Source organism: Electrophorus electricus, chromosome 12 (assembly GCF_041902795.1).
Source record: "Electrophorus electricus isolate QZ-2024a chromosome 12, ASM4190279v1, whole genome shotgun sequence".
In the NCBI taxonomy this organism is placed as follows: Eukaryota; Metazoa; Chordata; class Actinopteri; order Gymnotiformes; family Gymnotidae; genus Electrophorus; species Electrophorus electricus.
This window is the reverse complement of record NC_137508.1, coordinates 8,239,389-8,261,851: the sequence shown is the minus strand read 5'-3', so window position 1 is coordinate 8,261,851 and position 22,463 is coordinate 8,239,389. Positions and strand designations below refer to the sequence as shown.

Below are 22,463 nucleotides of genomic sequence, written 5' to 3'. Positions count from 1 at the left end.
CAGTTATTTAAACTTTATTGGGACAGTTATAAGTAGAGATGCTTGTTTTACTAATTGTATTGACTTTACCTAGGATTCATACATGATAGTCCCCCGCCCCCCTTTTATTCAAATAGTTTCTATTATGTCATGGAGTCCATGAAAGCATTTTGGTATAAAGACTGGCCTTCTCAGTCTTTTGATCAATAAATACATGAGATTTATGTAGACATAATTACTCTGTTTTCGTAAATGACGGACATGATATACATTTACGCTTACCTGACTTTGCATTTACAAATATGATTACAAATTTTCCGTGTTACATTAAGATGAATATACCGTACAATTGTTTTTTTTCCCGTTAAACAAAGTAAACATAAATAAAATATCGAATAAATAGCATTGCCCCCCTTTTTGCTTTTCAGGAACGATACCTCGATACAGATATGACGCTGGGCCACTATCTTTATTTAACTTCTCTCGTCTTACTTTGCACTCACGCGCTCCCCCGGTCGTCTGGCAGATCAGCTCGCGCGCCAGCTGCAAAAGTCCGTTTAGCAGGAATTGGACGCAGAGAAAACGAAGGACGCGTCGAAGTCCTTCACAACAATACGTGGGGAACTGTCTGTGACGACGAAGTCGACATTAAATTAGCTATTGTTGTTTGTAGAGAACTGGGCTTTCAAACCGCAATCACATGGGCACACAGTGCGAAGTACGGAGAGGGAGAGGGTGAGTTGCAAGAACTAATCTGCAAGAACTAATTTTCTTTAGCTGTACACACCTGGACATACAAACATTAAAAAAATAAAAAATTATGGATTATGCTGCTTGGGAATTTAAAGTTTTTCTAACTGACATTGTTGGATTTATTAAGATTTGTTTACTGTAACGGCAATCGCCTTTAAAAATATCACAAACTGTTTCCACAGAAGCTTGAAAGCACGTCTGCTGTTCTTTACATTGACCTGACCTTCCCTATAATCTAAATTTAAGGCAACAATAAAGGTCACCACTAAACCAAAGCAAGTCACCACTAAACCAAAGCAAGTGTAACACTAGTTGGCAAGGCAGCACTGTCATTAAAAGTAAACAAAGGCTTCATTCAGCCCATCTAGCAAATATTGTTCATTCACTCAGATTCACGAGAACCCTAATTGAATCCCTTAAGTGTTGCTTTTAATTCTGCTGCCACTGCCTAACATCACATTTTGAGGCTTTTTTCCTAGTCATTGTGTCAATGATTCAACTTGTTTGTGTACATATGTATTCTTTGTTGTTTTCTCTGTCCATTCATAACACGCTCTTAACATGCTCGTAACTGCTACAGGCCCTATTTGGATGGATAATGTGCGCTGTAAGGGGTCAGAGAAAACTCTCAAAGACTGCAAGTCAAATGGATGGGGGATCCATGACTGCAAGCACGCTGAAGATCTGGGGGTGGTCTGTAGCCCTGAGAGAAGGCTGGACCAAGTGCATCCTGGAGTCACTATACGAGCACATGCTATTGCTCTTAGAACCAACATTACAACCTCAAACCGGTGGAAAGATATCTACTCCAGGCCAAGGTCTACTTCTTCTTGGCAGGGCAATGGACACCCACAAGACTTCTCAAGGCAGGGTCATTTTTCCAGACAACAGTTACATTATCCGGTAAGCAGTCAGGGAGACTGGCAAGTCTCTACAAGTCTTTAACGCAAGCATTATCTTTAGGACAAACCAGAGATTGGAATTACATCCAGTCAGATCTTCATCTTTGAGATGTATTTGAGTAGAAATGTTTATGAATTTGTTTAGTATTATTCACAAACATCATTGATAGTCTCAGCCATTCCTACAGATTTTGAGAGTATCATCAATTTCTGCTCAAAAATGTTGATGGTTTATTTTCTCAAAATGTCATTGTATTCATTCCTTTATATAAAGTGCTCTGTTGAGCATGCCAACATTGCTGACTTTTTAATTAAATGTTTTGCCAGATATCCTAGTAGTAACATCATCGGAGTAACAACATTATAAAACATTTCAGATTTTTTCTTCTTTTCTATTATTTAGTCTGGTAGTAAGGTGAGGATCGAAGAAGTTCGTCTGCGTCCTATTCTGATGGCTACCAAGAAACATGCACTGGTGACAGAAGGTGTTGTGGAAGTGAAGCATGCTGGGAGATGGAGGCAGGTGTGTGACAAAGGTTGGAGCCTGAACAGCAGCAGAGTGGTGTGTGGCATGCTGGGATTCCCGGATGCAGAGCAGCCCAGCATGAATACTTACAAGTAGGTCCTTCTTTTACTAAAGGCCGATATATGTTTCTTTGCTGACTTCTAGGGGATCTGATGCAAAGCTAAACCACTAAACATACAAATCCTCAATTGTTAATATTTGATCACTGTTTTATTTTTCACTAAGCAGGTATTACTGACAATGTCTAAGTTTATTCTCTGCACTACTATAAATTATTTTTGGTGGGCTTTATTTTAAATACAGGTCAGTTAATTGGTTTACTACAAAAGAGTGATGAGAATGGTTTTACTATTGTCAGTCAAGACCTTATTTGACCTTATTTGTTACTTTTGTTTATCAGGGTGGAATACAACTAAATTTATATTGGTGTGTTCAAATGGTTCATCATGATTAAAATACTGCATATTACTCCCGGCAATTGTGTGTCAAAGCTCCTTACATCCCATAAGTACTGCATTTCATTTTATTTATTTTTTATGTTGTATTGAATTAAACCTTATACTTGCACAGTTCTAGGCCTAACCTAGAATTCTGGCAACCAAAGCAAGATTGTAATATATATGTAATTATTTGGGACCATATTGGCTGATTTTAGTGCTTGACAGTGTACAGAAATTGGCATTTTGTGTTGTCATTTTTTATTAGAATCCCTAGCGATAATATTATAAAGTACATGGGGAGATTCTTGCAGATCTTTTGTTTGTCTTATCTCCTCCTTCCAGGCACCTCTTACAAACCTGAGCTTTCAATGATTAAAAGATCTCTCAAAACTTACTGATGATATCTACACTCCCAATTCTGGAGATGAAATGTCTGCCTTAAACCTTTAGGTCTCTGCTAAAAGAACTAATATCCCTGATGTTTGTTCTTCCACAGTGGCATCAGTTGTAAACCCCAAAAAGTCTTCTAGTAGAGAGAGCACCAGTTTGTTGCATCAGTGGTTTTAGAGACACTTGCCTTCATGACTTTTTTGCTCAGAAGCACAGTTGTCCCTTACTGTATGTTATTGCTGGCTGATTCTGTCACAATAACAGCAGATTTACAGTATTCAGCATGATTCCTTTCAGCATGATTCCTTTAAATGCCACACTTTTATATGAAATTTCTAAAACACAGATGTAGAATTAATTTATTCTAAGTGGGTCCTGTTTATTGCATTTGATGTTATGAGGACATGTCTCTGTACATATCAGTGGTAGTTGCTCACTCTTGATTACAGCCATCTTGAGTTCTGCAAGGACATCTGCATAGGTGAATTTGGTATTGAATGGAGTAGAATTTGATATGTTCACATTCCACAGCCCAGACAACTGTATCCAAATACTCATAGTATATGGTGGTTGTTGACAGCATGGTGGCACTTTGGATCCAAGTGTCATCTGAAAATTGAGGTGTTTGTTGTGCTATGTGCATGGAACCTTGACTGCTAATACAAGGGTTTCATCATTCATATTTCTTTTGATATCTCTATTTGAAGTTAGCAGTGGTGCTACATGTAAAATCTGATCCAATGTATTGTGAACAGTATGTTTTCAGTCCTATTCAAAAGAATAGTTTGTTTTGTATAAATCATGTAAATATGGCCACTGTACTTCATTTTTGTGTTCTTGGAAGAGGCAGAGATATAGTGAGAGTTGTATAAGGAAGTCACTTGGTGACATTTGAAATAAGCTTTTGAGCCCAAGTAGAGACTGAGAGGCCCATCTCAGTGTGTTAACAGGAATAGTTTGTGCTCTATTCTCTCTGACTTGCTAAAATATACATGTGTGCATATGTGAAAGTATGAGTACCAGTCTGGGGGAGTGTGGTGGCCTCAGAATCCTCTCTGAGTGCCACATGGACAGGACGTTTATTTTTAGGCCTTTAGAATGATGCGTTTGCTACAACTTAAATACAGGATAGCAGTGTAGCTGAGGAGGTCTGTTCCCTTACTCTCTCACTATGTTGAAGATGGTCTGTCTTTGAGGATTATTTTGTAGCCATCTTCTTAATAACAACTGTTTATACTTGCAGCTAAAATACATTGAAATTTACCAGCTGCTTTCTGAAAGTTTGAGCTTCAGGAGAGTTTAAGTTTAGACACATCAGTTTTAGCTTTGCTAGATAGTTTGAGGTGATTGGTTTATACCTTATAGCCGCTTTTGGTTTGTTGACCATCCTTGATTTGTTATGCCACTTTTAGTGACTTGTGATTGAGAAGCATTTCTGAAAACTCTGCAGTGCCACTGTTGGATGGCCCAAGTACACCATCTGAATCTGCTATAATCATTTTGGCAGAATTCACCTCATCTTTATTATAAAACTCACAGTTGCAACGTGACGGTGCCTTACACACATTATGTATAGTAGAGATGTGTTCAGATAATGCTTGACTGCATATAGACTAAAACAATCTTCTGCCACAAACCTCTGTCGTTTTTTTTCTTTTGAGGTTTTTGGCTTTTTTGGCTTATCTTCATTGTATAGTTTTAAGATTATGCATTAAGCAGCTAAGGAATCTGTCATAAAAACATGAAACTTCCATTTTGGGGCAAAAGATAATGACTGTATAGAGGGGAATATATTACATTTGATTGCTGCTAATGTTTTCCCTGTCTAAACTGGTTAGGTGCTGTAAAATCAGTATGACTTGAAATATATTTATATGGGTGCATATGGTCTGATGTTTCTTGGATATGTTTGACTGCTTCCACAGAATCTTATCCTTGGGGTAAAAAAATAAATCAGCCTCTTCATGTCTTTTCCGAGCATGACAACACTAGTTGCTCAAGTATGTGGCAAAGTGGTGTTTTGTCTAGAATTAGAGCTTACAATGATGGCAGTGACTTCTATGGTGGACTTTCTATGCAATCTCGATTGGGCTGTCCCACCTAGACAGTGAACTCACCCAGCCCTTAACTTTATCACGTTGTACGTTCCCTCTGGGACACTCCGCACAGCTGCAGACTTGGCCGAGACAGACAAGACACATTTTTATTCACGCACTCAGCGTCTTAGAGAGTCCAGGCTGCTCCGCCCCAGCCCTCCTGTTGGATGCTATACTAAAGATAATGTAATTACATGCTAAGGGTTGAGGATCTCTAAGATCTCATGTGAAGAGAAATAGGGTTCCCAATTATAGCATGACTCTATGGGCTGCTTTCTCAGCAGAAGATGACAGTGCCTGTCACAGTGGAGATTTGAAGACTTTTGAAGATGACAGTTTGGTTTAATTATCCTTTTGTTTCATTCACTTTAAAGCAAAGTATTATTTAAAAAATTTTGGTGATGAATTTTGTCTTCTATGTTTGTTGGCCCATGTTGCCTGTAATTTTGCTAGGTATCTCAATTTCATAAAGTGTACCATGTCTTTAATCCATCTTAAATACAAGCTTTTAAACTCTTCAGGGTTCCAGGCCTGAACCTACAGTCTAGAATCATATCATATGGATTTAGAAGAGTTAGACCTTTATTTCTTTGTTGATATTTTGCCATCTAAATATATATTGACTGAATTAAATTTATAGCAGATTTATGATTTTGGATAAGACTTTCAAATGAAATTATGATATGATTTTAACCCTAGGAGCATTCATCCTACATATAGCCCTGCTATTTTCAGTGCTGTTTTCAGGTAAAGTAAATGTTACCTATGAATACTACATTCAGGAAACTGTATGATATTGAGACAGCACAACCAACAATTCTTTACCAATATGAGATTTACCATGGTTGTCATAAGACAATAAATCTGTGGTCTCATGGTAGAAGTTATTAGTTCTGCTGAGGCAGTAAATTATGTGATATATATTTACCATCTCAAAGAGGACTTTTAACTGTCTTCGTGATAACCTAACAATGTGCTAGATAGACCGACCTCTCTGCAGCACCTTTTATATACTGCTATAAAATATTTCACAAATAACTTAAAATAACTTAAAATACTTTTGTCAAATTTCACCTTTAATTTTTCTGTTTGTATACGAATTAGTATATTTGTATACTAAATAATGATGAACATGCTCATCTGCGACCATGTAAAGAAGACAGAGTGTTTGAAACAGTAGTGTGATTGTTGTGTCAAAACAGACTAGCTGTTCCCTATCATTAAGTTTTGCTGGTTTAGTAGTAAACCGAGGGTGGACCTCTGAGACTAATTGCATGTGCAGGTGGGTATTTTAATGTCAGAAGCTGTCAGAACAAATTTCAAACAGACCACTACTATCTAAAGAGGTGCTTGAGGGACGCGGTAGGTTGAATTTTTCATTCATGTCCAGCTTTTCACATTTGTCCTGAAGCCACAAATCATACCAAGGTTTAACATGGCAGCTCAGTTAGCAAAGGAAGTACATTTAATGGGCTCTGAGACAATCCTCAATTCATTCCATCTGTCATGCAGAGTTCACAGTCATCACTTAGAAACATTTTGATCTGAGATAAACACTAAGAAAGCTGAGACTGAAATTTGGCTAGTTATTAAAATAAGTACACATCACGACATCTAAATATTTTAAAGGGTTAATTAAACTAAAAACCTCACAGAGCAAATACTAAATTTACAATAATCTCATCGTCATCCACAAGCCCAGGGCTACTGCTCTTTCTGTGTCTCTCTATTACTTTCTTGCTTGAGCATGAGTCAATGGAATTGCTGATGTAGCTTTGATCTGATTAACTTATTTGCACACTGTGACTTCTCATCCAGAAAAGTCAAGGTTACAATAAACTACAACTACACATGATAAAATACTGTGTGTATATATATATATATATATATATATATATATATATATATATATATATATATATATATATATATATATATATAGTCAATGATGGGAATATTTAATTAGATCAGATTGTGATTGTTTATTGCCTACTGTATCTTTGTGATGAGTGGTAAACTAAAAGAGGATGCCCTGGGAAGGATCTCTGTCTTGTGTACTGTTTGTGATCACTGCTTGTAGTTTGTATCACAAGTAGCCTTGCCGTACCCATTCCTGGATGCCAGTAGTACTCATTCTGCTGGAAATGACTGTTTCTTAAACAGCATTTTTGAAAATTTTCTTGGAATCCTGTACCAGTCAGAACCACTTCAAAGCATTTATGCAAAGCTTCAAAATCTCATCACTCCTTTATAACAAAAGTACAATATTGTAACTTTGTTGAGATGGTAACATATCTTGGCAAACTGAGGGTTTAAACTGAAACTTACCATATGAAATAGCACATTTTTATGTCATATGTTTGCATGAAGTTTGCATGAATAGTCACTCTGCATAGCCACAGATTTTACTGTTTGCACCATACAGTTTACACACTCTTACAAGTCCTCACAAACCTACATGAAAACACAGGACTTTTGAACTGCAGCAAAAATACCCATAATGAAAGCGTGTTACTGGAATGGACTTTAAGAGGACCAATGACTTCCTACTGTAACTGTCTGTTTACCACAAACCCACATGTGAATATTTATATTGGGCATATATTTATCCATATACTCTGTGTAATCTCAAAAACATGGATGACTGAGTTGTTGTTGAGGTTTTTTTTATTTGTTTTTAATTTATTTTTATTTTAAGTTTTAAAAAGATGCATTTTTCAGTAATATCCATGTTTTACCCTTACAGAAAAATATGGGATGAAAAAATTAAGGACCCATCAACCAGGTATCAACTGTTACAGTTTCTGTTTTTTTATTAAATATTTATATCATTTTGTATTGTAAATAATTACCTTAATTGACTGACAGGAAGTAAATGTTAACATAAGAATTTCTGAGTCGCTCAGTATTAGGTCATATCACATCTGCAGTACCACAGAATTGTGCTTTGTGCTGTAAAGATTACCTGGCCACACCACTGAGGTGTCCTAGCATAACATTAAGTCACCTGCTGCAGTTTCTTCCCTCTCCCTGCAGGCTGAGTTTCATGGCCAGAAAGAAGAGTTTCTGGGTGGAGAAGGTGCATTGCCTGGGTACAGAGTGCAGCCTGGCAGAGTGCCATGCCCAGCTGTCCATCCCCCGCAGTGCCGGCCCCTGTAGGAACGGGCACCATGCTGTGGCCCGCTGTGTACCAGGTCACCAGTTCTCACGCCTGTCCTCAGGGAGGCCTCAAGCCCCACACCCTGTTGAGGTAAATGAACATTGCACCTGTGAATAATTAAAGCACAGGGTCAATTCATGCATGCATTTTCCTAATAGGATGGGTACTTTTATTTCAGTGAAATAAAAATCCTGAATGATACATAGGTGATACATGAGAATGTTTGTGCCTCTACATGACATTTAGTATGCAAGTAATAACAGTCAAACATAGAGACCCCTGTTTATCGTGTGTCATACCTTTTCCCTTCTCACAGCTAGTGGTGCGTCTGAAGTCAGGGCCTCGTTTGGGGGAGGGCAGGGTGGAAGTTCTGCGTGAGGGAAAGTGGGGAACTGTGGTGGATCATCTTTGGGATCGCATCTCTGCCAGTGTGGTGTGCAGAGAACTGGGCTTTGGTACTGCCAAGGAGGCCCTTACTGGAGCATACATGGGCCAAGGTGAGATACAAGGCTATTTGTAAAAGTAATAGTCAGGGCAGTTTATTAGATACACCTACTCAATAACTGTACTTATTAACTGCCAGTCCCTTTTTTGGTCGGTTATATGCACTTAGAGGTTAGACTAATTGATGGTAACTTGTCTTGTTCCCTGCTGAGTTGTTTCTAATAGTCTCTTTCCTGATTAACATACTTAAAAGCAATGGGCAGGTGATGTTATGCTATATTCATAAGTGTGTTCATAAACAGTTATTGCAAGTGCATTCAGAGTATAAATGCATATTAAAAAGCATCCAGATGATACCTTCCCTTTGGTCAAAACTAGGTCGTTCACAAAGGTCTCACACATCCATTTACATTACAGACAAAGCACATGCAAGGGCATATATACATACAAAGTAGATCTTTATTCTATGTTTAAGGTTGGCAAGAGAGGGACAGGTATGTGAGAGAAAGAAATGGCCAAATCAAAGACAGGTCACAATACTTAACATATTATACACATACTACAGTAATCACTCACCATAATTTGGAAATGAGCTTTATGAGTTTATTTGGTCAGGGTTTGACCCATCAGTGTAATCAAGACCAGATTTAAATACCCAGTTTGTTGCAGTCTTGTTGTGGAACTGGATATTTCCGATTTTCTGAGAAGCACTTGTCTGCACACATGATCACTATCCATTACTAAGTGTAGGCCTGGCTGGAACAGCTATGGTTCTGTTACTAAGCTTTAAGCCCAGCAGCTTTGCTAAATATGGCCAGACAACTGGGGATCAAAAGTGATTTCCATTCTTCTGTGCTCTTTAGACATTTTATATTCATGGGTAATTTTCCTACTACAGCTGAGACCACAAAGCATATTTTGAGTGGAAAGTAACATAAATTAGAATTGCAATGATAGAACAAGACTATTCTGCGTGAGACATGCTGAGATTCATACACTGTGGTTGTCAGGGGGAAAAGTGGTCTTTAATGATGGTGTGCAGGTTTTCTGTCTTTTCTTACAGAACAAAGGTCAGGAGTGAGAGGATTGTTCAAATTTCATCTCTGATGCATCTGTGTTTGAAAACGGTTTGCCATTACCACAGTGATGTTAAATTCCTTCTACGCTCACAATAGGTGTTGAGTACAGCATATCGCATTGAAGATCTGATAGCGGTATGATTTAATGGCACTATTTTTGCATATGGCATGATAATCCAGTTAGTTAATGAGTGATACTGAAAGCAGTGTGGGCAGTAGAAGCTTCATCCAAAGCCAGGACCTCCCAGAGGATGAAAGTGAGACTTTTTGAGATGTGTTCTTGGATGACTTGTGATATAGCAGACTGGTTTTACATCTGTGAATTCAGACAGGATGAATATCTGTCAACAGTGACTCTCACCTGACTTGCCTGTGTTCACCCCACACAGAAGTGAAGAATAATGCAGGGGGATCTTTGCATGCAGATCTAAACTCCTTATTTTTAACTTCTATAATTGTGTGTTACACAATTATAGCCTTATTTCTTATACTTATGAAAACAAACAAATGAAAAAGACCAAGAAAACAGACTGCAAAAAAAAATAAAAAATAATAATTTTGTATTTGGCTCAGAGAAATATGTCTTATGTGGTAATGTCGTATGCTACTAAAATGGGATTATAGACACCTGATTGAGGAAAAACGCCATTAAGGTGGAATTTATATGCTTTTTTGGAATTCAGAATCCAGAATTAGTTTTATTTGTTTGGTATATTGCACATAAAAGGAATTTGTCTTGGTGAGTGAACATGTGACATACCAAACAGACTGACACAGTGGACTCTTTGTAAATGTAAAGACTGTACAAAGTTGTTAATTCAGTTTATTGTTTTGTGAAAATGTTTAATGACATATGTCACTAAAGTCATTTCTTTTCGAAAGTATGGCACCTGACTATCACACCTATATGTGCTTGTTGGACATCCAATTCTAAAACTATGGGCATTAACACAGAGTTGGCATCACCTTTGAAGTTATATCAGCCTCCACTTTTCTGGGAATGTTCTGTATTTCTTCTGTATTTCTGAGAATTGTGTGTATGTGTGTGCCCAATTTGTACCCAATTAGTAAAAAGAGCCTTTGTGAAGTCAGCCAATGATGTGGGACAAGAAGGGCTGGCTAGCAGATGACATTCCAATTCATCCCAAAGGTTAGGGGTGGTTAGGGGTTAGGTTAGGGGTGGAGGTTAGGGCTCTGTGCTTACCCAGTTCTTACCCACCTTACTCATCAAAGCAGGTCTTTATGGAGCTTGCTTTGTGAACAGCAGCACAGTCATTCTGTAAAAGAAAACTTGTTGTTAGCATATAATTGACTAAAATGTCTTTATATGCTGTAGCAATAACATTACCCTTCACTGGAAGCCACAGATTTTACTGTTGGCACTGTGCATCCTGGTACGTGTGCATTATCCTGGCATCCACCAAACCTCGATTCATCCATTCGACTGTCAAGACAATGAAGTTTGATTCATCTCTCCTGAGAACACATTTCCACTGCTTCAGAGTTCAGTGGTAGTGTGATTTATACCATTCCAAGCAATGCCTGGCATTGCACACATAGTGATCTTGGGTTGTGTGCAGCTGCTGCAACACTGAAATCCATTTCAAGCTCCTGAAACAAAGTTGTGCTGATCTTGCTTCCAGAGGCTGTTTGGACTCTGTAGTGAGTGATGTAACAGTATAGGTGATTTACATGCTGCGTGCTTCAGTACTTGGTGACCCCATTCTGTGAGCATTACCTACAGATTTGTGGCTGAGCTAGTACTGTTCCTATTCATTTCCATTTCATAGTAATAGCAACATTTCACAAACTTACTTGTAGCAGAAGTAGCAATGTATGATCGCCACTGTGGCCATTTAGGCTGGAATTTATACACCTGTTAACATTGGGTATGGCAAAAACACCTTTCCACATTATTTTTTTCTTTTTGGCGACAGTGTTCATGAAAAAAAAATTTCTCTCTCTCTCTCTGTCTCTCTCTCTCTCTCTCTCTCTCTCTCTATACACACACACACACACACACACACACACACACACACACATATATATATATATATATATATATATATATATATATATATATATATATATATATATATATATATATATATATATATATCTCATCAGATGCCAAATTACAGGGACAATGTATGAGTGTCTATTTCCTGCTCCAACCAGTGGTATATTTCTGTCACTATATGTAATTTTCTCACTGAGGTATACATCCAAATGAGCCCTGTAAGCTGAAACCAATATCTTATGATTCCTTCAATGGTTAAATGGTTTCCCAGAACTATGACAAAATTGGGCACTGGGTAGGACTTCATTTACATAGTGTGGTTATTATGTTTGCTCCAGTAGCTAAACAGTTGGTGAAGTTGGTCTGGTTATAAATGGCCTTTTGATGACTTTTAACAAAACATACCATACTGTACCACACAATATAAGTCAGCTACTTTTCTCCATAACTACTCCACAAAGATTCAAACAGCATTTCCTCAGAGTTACCTCAGAAGCACACAAAAGATAAGGAATATATGTCATTTGACCTCTCTGACATTAGTGGTATTCATACTCATTATGAGTTTAGCTCTTACTCATTTTTACCACCGCAGTCCTATGATGTTACTAGCTCCAGGGTTCTGAACGTGAGTCTGTCTACCCAGACAGACATTCGCCTTTAATGTTATTCAGGTTGCTATGTGAAATACCATGACTTTTTCTTTGTCTTCAACTAGCATGTAGTATTTGCATGTTTAATTAGGAAACCTCTCATCACCATTATTTAAGTAGCAATGCATCCTATAAATAAAGTCTCAAGTTACACAGTTAGTGGAGCTATCTAATACTGTATGTCATTGCAGTTAATAGAAGCTTTGAACACAAAGAAAACTAGTGATTATGGTATTTTTTACAGGAACAGGCCCAATTCATATGAACTCAGTACAATGTACAGGAACAGAGCGTTCCATATTGGATTGCTTCTTCCAGGAAGTCCAGCCCTGGACATTCAAGCACACTCAAGATGCCTGTATCAAATGTAATGTTCCCAAGACAAGCATGCAGAATAAAGTTAGTACATTCTTCCACAATTATGAAATTGGTGGCAAAGAAACCTAAATTAAAACAAACAACTATTAGACATTCAAAAAAAGGAATTTCCAGTGATTTTTGGGTATCAAACCAATGTTTTCTCATTTAGAATAGAGATGAGGATCATAATTATAAGAGATAATCATATTATGTAAACCCTTTGTATTTATCATGGGTATAGAAATAGAACTTTTATTTAATGAAGCTTAGAAATAAATAAATAAATAAAAACCTTCTGCATAACAAATTATGGAAGCCAAAGAACTGCCATCAGCAGTACTTTTAATGTGCAGGCCTTTTTAAATCAAGACCTTTAAGTCATTCATTTAAAATTCTATACCTTATGTAGTATTTATGTAAATATGTCTGTATATTTAGTAAGACATTTAAACTAAAGAATAGATGTCCATATCACATGCACAACTGTGTGTATGTGTACTGCTTTAATTGTTTACAGTAATTCATAGTGTAAATATGTGTCCATAATTCTTCTCTGGTTTTGTGTATGTGTGTATCAGGTACGGTTAGCAGGGGGCAGAGAGGCAGCCGAAGGCCGTGTAGAAGTGCTCATGGAGGTGGGGGGCAACAAGCGATGGGGATCAGTGTGCAGTGAGAACTGGGGCATTAATGAGGCAATGGTGGTCTGCAGGCAGCTGGGCTTCGGGTTCGCTGCACGAGCCCATCAGGTGAAAATACATTTAGCATAGGGCACTGCTCAAGAATGTACTAGTTTCCAGTATGCACTGAATGTGTCACTTGTTTTATTTTCTCTAAACACTGCCTCAATTACATCTCTGTGTGACGTGCGTTGTGTGTGAACATACTGTCCATGTTTTAAGGGGGGAGAAGGGTTTAAGCACATAAGCTTCATACAGTAGTTGTTCTGTGAAGGTGAATGGGTGGGACCATAGGACATAGGTTACTAGTAAATAGTGTATTTTAAGATGCAAAATGTATATTTAGTGAGGTTTTTGGAAGTTTACAATAAATGTCTCTCTGTAAGGGCATCTAAGTAAGCAGAATAATTTGTAAGTTCAAACCTCTCACATCTCACACTGAGATGCTTTTAAATTCAATGCCTAATACTAATCCTACAACCCCAGTTCAAAAACAGTGGGACAGTATGGAAAATAATAAAAACAAATAAGAATGTAAATTCTATTCTGTCTGTACTACATTGAAAGCATGACAAGACATCTGATGTTTATTTAATTTAACTGTTTTTGAAAATATATAGCTACTCATTTGAAATCTGATTACTGCAACATGCTCCAAAAAGGTTGGGACAGTTCAAAGTTTACCTTTTCACTTTTTATTTTTTAATAACACATATACGACACATATTTGCTATAAAATGCGTGGATGTTCCTGAAAAGATATTTGGAGCATATGTTGTGTTAATGATGCCCTCACAGATGTGTAAGATATCCATGCCATGGGCACTGATGCACCCCCATGTCCTGACAGATGCAGAGGTTTACTGAAGTTTCCTCAAGCCTATCTCATAATAGCCATTACAGTTACATGGCAGTTCTTAACACGGTGAGATCTGAGGAATCCGAGATAACACACAAGGAGAAGTGGATTTTGGCCTTGCCCTTTTTCGCAATGAGATTTGACTGGATTCCTTGAATCTCTTAGTTATATTGTGTACTATAGAGGGTGCAAGGCCTAAAACCCTACTGATTTGTCTGGGGGAAGGTTGTTTTGCTGGATTATGTGCGCATCTGTTGGCAAATTGGAGAGCCTCTACCCATCCTTACTTTCAAGAACTATATATATATATATATATATATATATATATATATATATATATATATATATATATATATATATATATATATAATTGCCTCACCTCTTTAACATCACCTGTTTAACATCACCTTGTTACTACATCTTGTTACATTGTTATTGGGCTTAAGAAGCCCTAGTCTTAATTTTTTGGAAATTTTACAATTTTAGAATGAATTTAAAAATACAATTAAGTTGATTAGGTAAAACATGAAATCTTTTGTCTTGATGCTGTTTTTGTTTGAACTTAAAGTAAATTTACAAATGACTTTTTTCTGTTTATTTGCATTTCATTGACTTTCCCAACTTTTCTGGAATTGGGGTTGCAATACAAACACTATGATATGTATTAGGCACTTAGGCACTTAGCTATTTGAAATTTTTAACACATACTATATAACTCTAACTGGACCTACATTTAGCGTATGCGTTTCTAATGTAAAAATGTCACTCTTAATGTCACAATTAAATGCATAGCTGCAAAATCATTAGCATGCCATGCTTCCTATGCACAGGACACATATTACTGGCCAGGAGACCCTGATGCCCAGGAGGTGCTGCTGAGTGGGACTCACTGTGTGGGCACGGAACTGTCCGTCCAGCACTGCCGTCGCAACAACTATGTCCACTGCCCTCGTGGAGGAGGAGCCAGAGCAGCTGGGGTCACTTGCTCTGAGAGTGAGTGCTGGTCCATCAGAATCAATCTAAGTGATTTAAATGAACAATGCCTATGCAACAAACTATGCAGAGATGTATGCTAATATTTATATCCTTTTGGTTTTAGTAGATTGTTGATTAAATCATCATATCATCACCAGTTTATTATTGGGACCTGCCTCGTATATAAGGCATTATTATTATAACAAATGAATTAGCCTACCATCTAGAAGCTTATGAAAAGAATTTTATTTGTAGCAAATATTGTAAATCTGTTAAAGATATCAATTATAATCTATCATTATGTTTTAATGTGATTAATCCAACATATTAAATCTAGAAACAGTATCAGCATCTACAGACATGGACAGATAAATGATCAGTATTAGAATGTCATAACATTCCACCCCTACTACTTATGGAACTCTAGAGTCCAATAGTGACCAAAATGTGAAGAAAGTCCTGTTACTACTATCTTAGTCCATTGTTCCACCCACTCTAGCTGCCCCTGACCTGGTGGTGGATGCCCAGCTGGTACAGGAGACGGCATATCTGGAGGATCGGCCACTGCACCTGCTCACCTGTGCCCATGAGGAGAACTGCCTGTCCTCCTCAGCCAACCGCATGAACTGGCCCTATGGTCAGCGACGTCTGCTGCGCTTCTCCTCTCGCATTATGAACCTGGGGAGGGCAGACTTCAGGCCCCGTGCATCCCGAGAGTCCTGGACCTGGCACCAGTGCCACAGGTGAGTTACAGCGCACAGGACAGAAGCCTACTTATGAAATGGTGCTATGCAAATGTTTTCCTTATGAGGTCATGGATTTTCAAGGTAATGAAATGGAACTAACCATTTGGTGCAAATTTGGAGGGTGACATAATGTGATGTCAGGCCCCTGGATGTCATGAACAGGATTTTGATAAAAGCGGAATAGGGTAAACTGTTAAGTTCTGCTTATTCCTCTAACTCTCTTACAAGCACTCATTGTTAAGTGGCTGACATTTTTAATCTAGACCACAAGTCAACTCACAGACTGCTGAGATGATGCTCAGACTTTGTCTTTCTTTCAGCTGTTATGGGAATGAGTGCCATATATTTATTGTTAAATGCCCATTTGCCTATATTATTTCACTTGGGGCAGATGGACATTAGCTTTTTCCTAATACATACATTCAAAGTTGCAAGTGTTTTGACCAAATCTATATTTATTACTTATTTTTTGAAAATAATTGCAGCCTATTCTGTGGGAACAAGGCAAGCTGTTGTGGAGAATTTGGGTTCTCTGGACAGTCCTGTACTTTCTTAAATCAACACTGCAAAGGCTTGCATTTCAAAGCAGTTCATTCAGACAACTTGAATAAACAGAGCTGAAAACATGACCCAGCCAGGGCACCAACAGCACTCTGTAAAGGTTGTTGCTGTGTCAGCCAACACCTTCATACTGGAGCAGTGAGGTCATTCAGTAGTATGCCATAGGGACTCACTGTTCTCTCTTTCTTCACAATCCAACTGCACTTAATTGCAAGCTAAGGTGTTTCTGAAGACACATTTACAATAAGTGAATTCAGTAACTCTACATACATTGTAGCAAAAAGACTGTTCAGTTATCCTTAGTGACAAAGACTGTGATTGTGTATTCACAGGCACTACCACAGCATTGAAGTGTTCACACATTATGACCTTCTCACACTGAATGGAACTAGAGTGGCCGAAGGACACAAAGCCAGCTTCTGCCTGGAGGACTCATTTTGCCCTGAAGGTAAAACCTGATTCATCATTTTTCATGTAAAACAGAGAGGGCAGTATATAATGTTAAGAGATTTAGCATCAGAGAGCTGATATGGCTATGAGGTTAACCACACACACCCTTTCTAGGGCTTTATAAACGCTTTTCCTGTTACAACTACGGAGATCAGGGAATTTCTGTGGGCTGCTGGGACACGTATCGCCATGATATTGACTGCCAGTGGGTAGATATCACAGATGTTAGGCCTGGGGATTATATTTTCCAGGTACGTATTCTCTAATAATTTTATTATATTTCTATTATATTTCTCTGATGTGATATTTGTATACTGTTGTTTGAAGTCAGCAAAGTTTTTAATTTTCTAGCCATGTCTTTTACAACTCCACAACTAAAAACCAGCAGTGATGGTACTGCCTGTAAAAAGTAGACCTCCTGTCATTTTGCAGCCAAGGCAGCCTCTATCTCTCATTACATTAATTACATGTTAATTATGCAGATCATTTTGGGTATCACCATAAAGGTCAGCACCTCCAAGCCTGGGGTTCTTTTACCCCACTGGTACTTGCACTGTAAAATCGCAAAGACCCACCTAATTTTTTAGACCTGCCCATTTTTTACACTTCCCAGCTGTGAAAGAGGGGACCTTTGTTTTAATTATAGTGTACCTATGTGCCATGAACATTTTTAAAGACTTATTTACCCAAAATGGCTCTATGATTGAGCACATTTATTTTAAGTATGTTTTTCAGATGCTAATTACAAACTGCCGTCATGATGTAGTTATTTGTGGCAAAGCACAGTGTTGTGGTAATGTACAAAGTTCAGGGAGCCCATCTGATCACATGTATCCACATACCAACAAATACCAACCAATCCAGACAAAGACACTGATCTATTCTGCTGTGGTTACACATTGTGGGTTCAATGGATCTTAGAATGCAGATGGTTTATACTTAAATCAGAAGGAAAATCAGGCATTCATTTTTTTAAGCTGTTTGTTTTAATTACATAGCTGCATACCAAAAATAAGAAAATTTTAACATTACCTCTTCAAAGGGCAGAAAACACAGAAGCTCCACTCTATTAGACAGGGTTAATTGTGTACGGGGGAATTTATTCTGCTTTTACAAGCACTCTTTTTGACTAAAACACATTCCACTATAAGAGAAGACCATAGTTGCAGTCTTGACTGAATGTCATGTAATTTTACAGAAAGAAAAACTTGTTTGTGAATTTGTTCAAAACACAATTTTAGGATTTCATTTTCCTTTACTGGATGCAACCTGCATTTAAACTGCATGTAGTTGACGTTAGAGTAGCTATTAAGAAAAATGTTCCTCTGTAGTTGTAACCAAAATTGAACAAGTTGTACCAGCAATTTCAAAAAGTACTCTAAAAATATACTTTGTTGGCTTATTATGCATTGAATAACATAGCTCAGATAACAGATATCCTTGTGATTATTTTCAAGTGATACCACTTTGCATGCCTTTTGGCTTGCAACCATGAGGTTCTTTGTATGCTGACTGACTAAGGTGACATAACCTTTCCATAGGAGGGTTATACCATTCTCTTTGATGGTACAGAGTGCTGAAACATATTTCTTCTTGCCTCTGTTTCATTCCAATGACAGGTAGAAGTAAACCCATCCCTGGACATGGCAGAGTCAGACTTTATGAATAATGTAATGCGCTGCAGGTGCAGATATGATGGGCACAGAATTTTCATGTACAGCTGTCATACAGGTAGGATCCACATGATTGCACACAGACACACAGCTAAGCCCACTCACAAACAAAAACATGTTTGCATACTTCATTCTCATGAGCTTCTCTGATTCCCCTTGCACAGGCGATGCTTACAGTGCTGAGATTGAAGACTTGTTTGAGCATCAGCGCCAGATCACCAATAACTTCATCTGAGCTGAGTGAAGAGTGTATTGTGAGGATAGCGTCTGCTGGGGTGGCACTCAGGAAAATGACCTATATTACACCATAGACTTTGAATAAAATCTCCTTTTTACTGACCCTAAACACATCTACCTACACCTACTGGAGAAGGAAAGTTGCAAGACTTTGCATCTAATGAGTGGACAGACATAAAATGGCATGAAATCTAGTAGCTGATTAGGCCGCACCTTACTGACTGATTAAATGTCTTACTTTATATCGTTAGGCCAGTTGTTTTGAGAATACATTCAATAAGATTTATTAAAAATTACTGGGAATTTTTGTACAGTTTACCGGCTGGTGGATGAAAAATTATGAGTGCAAGTAGTTTTACCTCTCATTAATTTGTGAATTTGCTTTTTAAACAAATACTAGTATACAAGTACTGATTTAGAGATTAAGATATTTTTGCTGGATTTGAGTGCAATTCAATTCTCTTAAGTTTATCCAGGTATTATATTTCTTTACAGGTGAGTGGATATTTTTAGAAAAGTTTCAGTTGTTTTCTTTGAGTGATGCACTTTATTTATTGACCATCAGTATTCTTGTAGAAATTACCCAGGGATCAGTTTAGTGATCTTTCTTTCTTGACTTTCTTCCTTGAATTCTTTCTTACTTGACTTCTTGACTTATTTGGTATTTATCCCCTTATATATTTTATACTTTGTTCTGGTTAATTGCCTTCTGTTAATGAATACCTGATATTCTTGAAGTGGTTATATATTACAGTATGCATTGTTCAATTTGTGCTGCTGGTTAATTTATTTTAATACTTCATTAGCTAAACTAATTTCATTTTAATGGAGGCAAGTTTTTAAAAAATTGTTATAATAATGTTTAAATTCAATAAGCATATATACTATATGGTTTTTTGCTTTAATTCTAAAATATCTGGAATCTTTGTAGTGCACCAACTCAGCAGAAATATGAAACTCTTTCAGCTGGTGGAAACACCTAGTTGTAAAGCAAAATTTAGAGCATTGTCAGAAACAGTGTGAAAGAAGAATGTAAATGATTGGATTTGCATACAACCATGTTCTGTTGTGGGCTCTGTGTAAAGAAGACAGGCTTGGTTGGCGGGCAGTAAAATGCATCTTTTGTAGAGGCTCAGGCTCACAACACCCATTTTACAATGAGTTAGAATCCAACTCTGGCCTATAATGAAGACCACAAGGGGCAAGTGGTAACTTTAAAGGAAAAGCTGTTTGGTAGAGGAGCAAAATATATAGCAGTAACTTTTTTCTTATTCATAGGTGTATAAATTGAGGAGAACTAATAATATAGTAATATATCAGTATGGGTATTTTATTCACTGTACACAATTGCTGTAACAGCAATTAATGTCTATTTTATTATCTGATCTAAAATTTGATCCTACTATAAATCCTTAATCTCTTTGATCCAGATGTTTTTTGTTGTTGTTTTTCCACTTTTATGCAATTTACTGGCTGCCCCTAACTGTGGAAATGGTTTGGATTATAATCTGTAATTGTCCGTTTTAACAACATTTAAGAGTTGTCTGTTGTCCATAAACACTTAAGTAAATCTAAGTGATCCAGTCAAATGATTTAGGTCTTTAAGCACACATATTTCACTTTATGTACCATCAGTAATCAACATCTGTGATAAAAGATCTTTGTACTGTAACGACCACGTCGTAACATATCCCCTTAGGTTCAAAGTCTACAAAGTGGCCATGTGATTCAGTTTTTTTTATACTGTATTTATCAAATTGAATAATCTCAAGTGACCTGTTATTTTCATACTATATGATTTACAGTGATCATTTTATTTCTACATGTTTTTATTATGTACTCTGTACAGTGCCGGTATTCTTGTCACGTTTGCTACTCACTGGTCGGCAGTCTATGCAGTTAATGCAAAGATTGTGCTCTAATGTGAATGCATATAATATGGTGAGGTATAAGCCAGCTAACAAGGTTGCATATTTTTGCTTTCTGTTGAGAAAATATAAATAATTTATAAATAAATACACTGTCTTTGATGCAGACTTACAGCTATGTACTGAAGTTGAAAGGTCTGTTCCTGTCCTAGTGTTTGTCAGATAATTGGCTTCACAAACAATCTTTGCACATGTACATATCTAATTTATTTTGAAATCTTGTTAATTTAGATACAACTGTTATTTTTTCATTTGAAAAAAAATGCTGACTGCACTCTAGGGCAAAGAGTTTACTTAAAGGATGCAGCTAAGCAAATGTTTTAATAAGTTAGTGGGTTTAAATAAGAGCACCTGGATCACTCACTGCTTTGGATCTTATCAGCCAGCATCACAACATAGGCTTGTTGGGTCATTGGCTCTTTTGCAAACAGCTGTGTTTTCAGTTTCCCATGGTGCAAACCCAAAGTACATCCTGTTTCCAAACCTACATTTTTAGATGGAATGTTGAGTGCCACCACCCATTCCACCCCCACCCTGCTTTCTCAGGTGAGATAAAGACTTGCTACAAGGTCTACATATTCAGATTCCATTTCCATATTTCCATAGACAAAGCAAGCATACAGATAAGTGAGAACAGGATCTTAAACACATAATGTTGCTGGGGAACAGGGTTCTGTTTCATAAGCCCCAGAGCATTAAACTGCATACAGAGCAATTAGAATTCTTACCTTATTAAGATAAACAGCAAACTTTCTCCACATTTTCTCCACACTCTAGCCTCTTTCTCTAATGAAATTACTGGCAAGCCTAAGAAATTCTGCTCTAATACTATGACAACCTCCAAATGAAGGACACTCTGAACATTTAATGTGTCATATTGTCCTAAAAATGTCACACAGTTGCAAGATAGAGCACTTCATTATTGCCCACATCTCTATTCCAAACATGACACAGCTCGACTGATACGCTGTTTGATCAGTGGAAGAGTGATGTTTTACAGAGGCTCTGATTTTACGGGCTTTCTCAGTAGAGGCCTCCTGTGAGCACTGAGGTAGTCTTGTCTGTGGAAAGTGACAACAAAAATAATATTCACCGTATTCTAAAGAGATATCCTTGTTTATAAAAAAATTATCTTATAGCATGTCAATGAATCATGACTTTGTAACTGTAAAATCTGACATTTTTATTGTTATAGTCAATAGCTCAGAAACAGCACATTGCTAAGATGAGACATGCTGTTCATAAGTCATATAGGACATGGGTTGATGAGTTGCACTTTAGCTTTATGTTTTTTTTTTGTTTTTGTTTTTTTCCCCAAAGGATCAGTCAGTACAACTAATGCAACTCAGAAGAAGAATAAAACAGTACCAATCCCTCATTGCACTACAGATGAGAGTATGGCAGAAGGGTATCAGGGCAGGGTGCATCTGCATTTGTGTGTGTGTGTGTGTGTGTGTGTGTGTGTGTGTGTGTGTGTGTGTATGAGGGAGGGAGAGGGAGGGAGGGAGGGAGGGAGGGAGGGAGAGAGAGAGAGAGAGAGAGAGAGAGAGAGAGA

The 22,463-nt window shown here is 37.5% G+C and overlaps 1 protein-coding gene across 1 annotated transcript; it reads left to right on the top strand.

Annotated features, from left to right (window-relative positions):
* Window positions 1-413: 413 nt before the first annotated feature.
* Window positions 414-20,976, top strand: loxl4 (lysyl oxidase-like 4). The gene is made up of 14 exons (XM_027018493.3): window positions 414-714; window positions 1,313-1,635; window positions 2,038-2,252; window positions 7,833-7,871; window positions 8,123-8,336; window positions 8,563-8,743; window positions 12,687-12,841; window positions 13,381-13,548; window positions 15,169-15,331; window positions 15,813-16,056; window positions 16,953-17,068; window positions 17,185-17,321; window positions 18,690-18,801; window positions 18,908-20,976. The coding sequence occupies exons 1-14, from the start codon at window positions 429-431 to the stop codon at window positions 18,976-18,978; spliced, it is 2,424 nt and encodes an 807-aa protein (XP_026874294.2). The 5' UTR covers window positions 414-428; the 3' UTR covers window positions 18,979-20,976.
* Window positions 20,977-22,463: the final 1,487 nt, after the last annotated feature.

Excerpts from the sequence above, each read along its gene's own strand:
- loxl4 (XM_027018493.3), top strand. The coding sequence starts at position 429 with ATGACGCTGGGCCACTATCTTTATTTAACTTCTCTCGTCTTACTTTGC. Across the intron at positions 16,057-16,952 it reads ACCTGGCACCAGTGCCACAG|GCACTACCACAGCATTGAAG; the intron begins GTGAGTTACAGC and ends GTGTATTCACAG. Across the intron at positions 17,322-18,689 it reads CTGGGGATTATATTTTCCAG|GTAGAAGTAAACCCATCCCT; the intron begins GTACGTATTCTC and ends TTCCAATGACAG.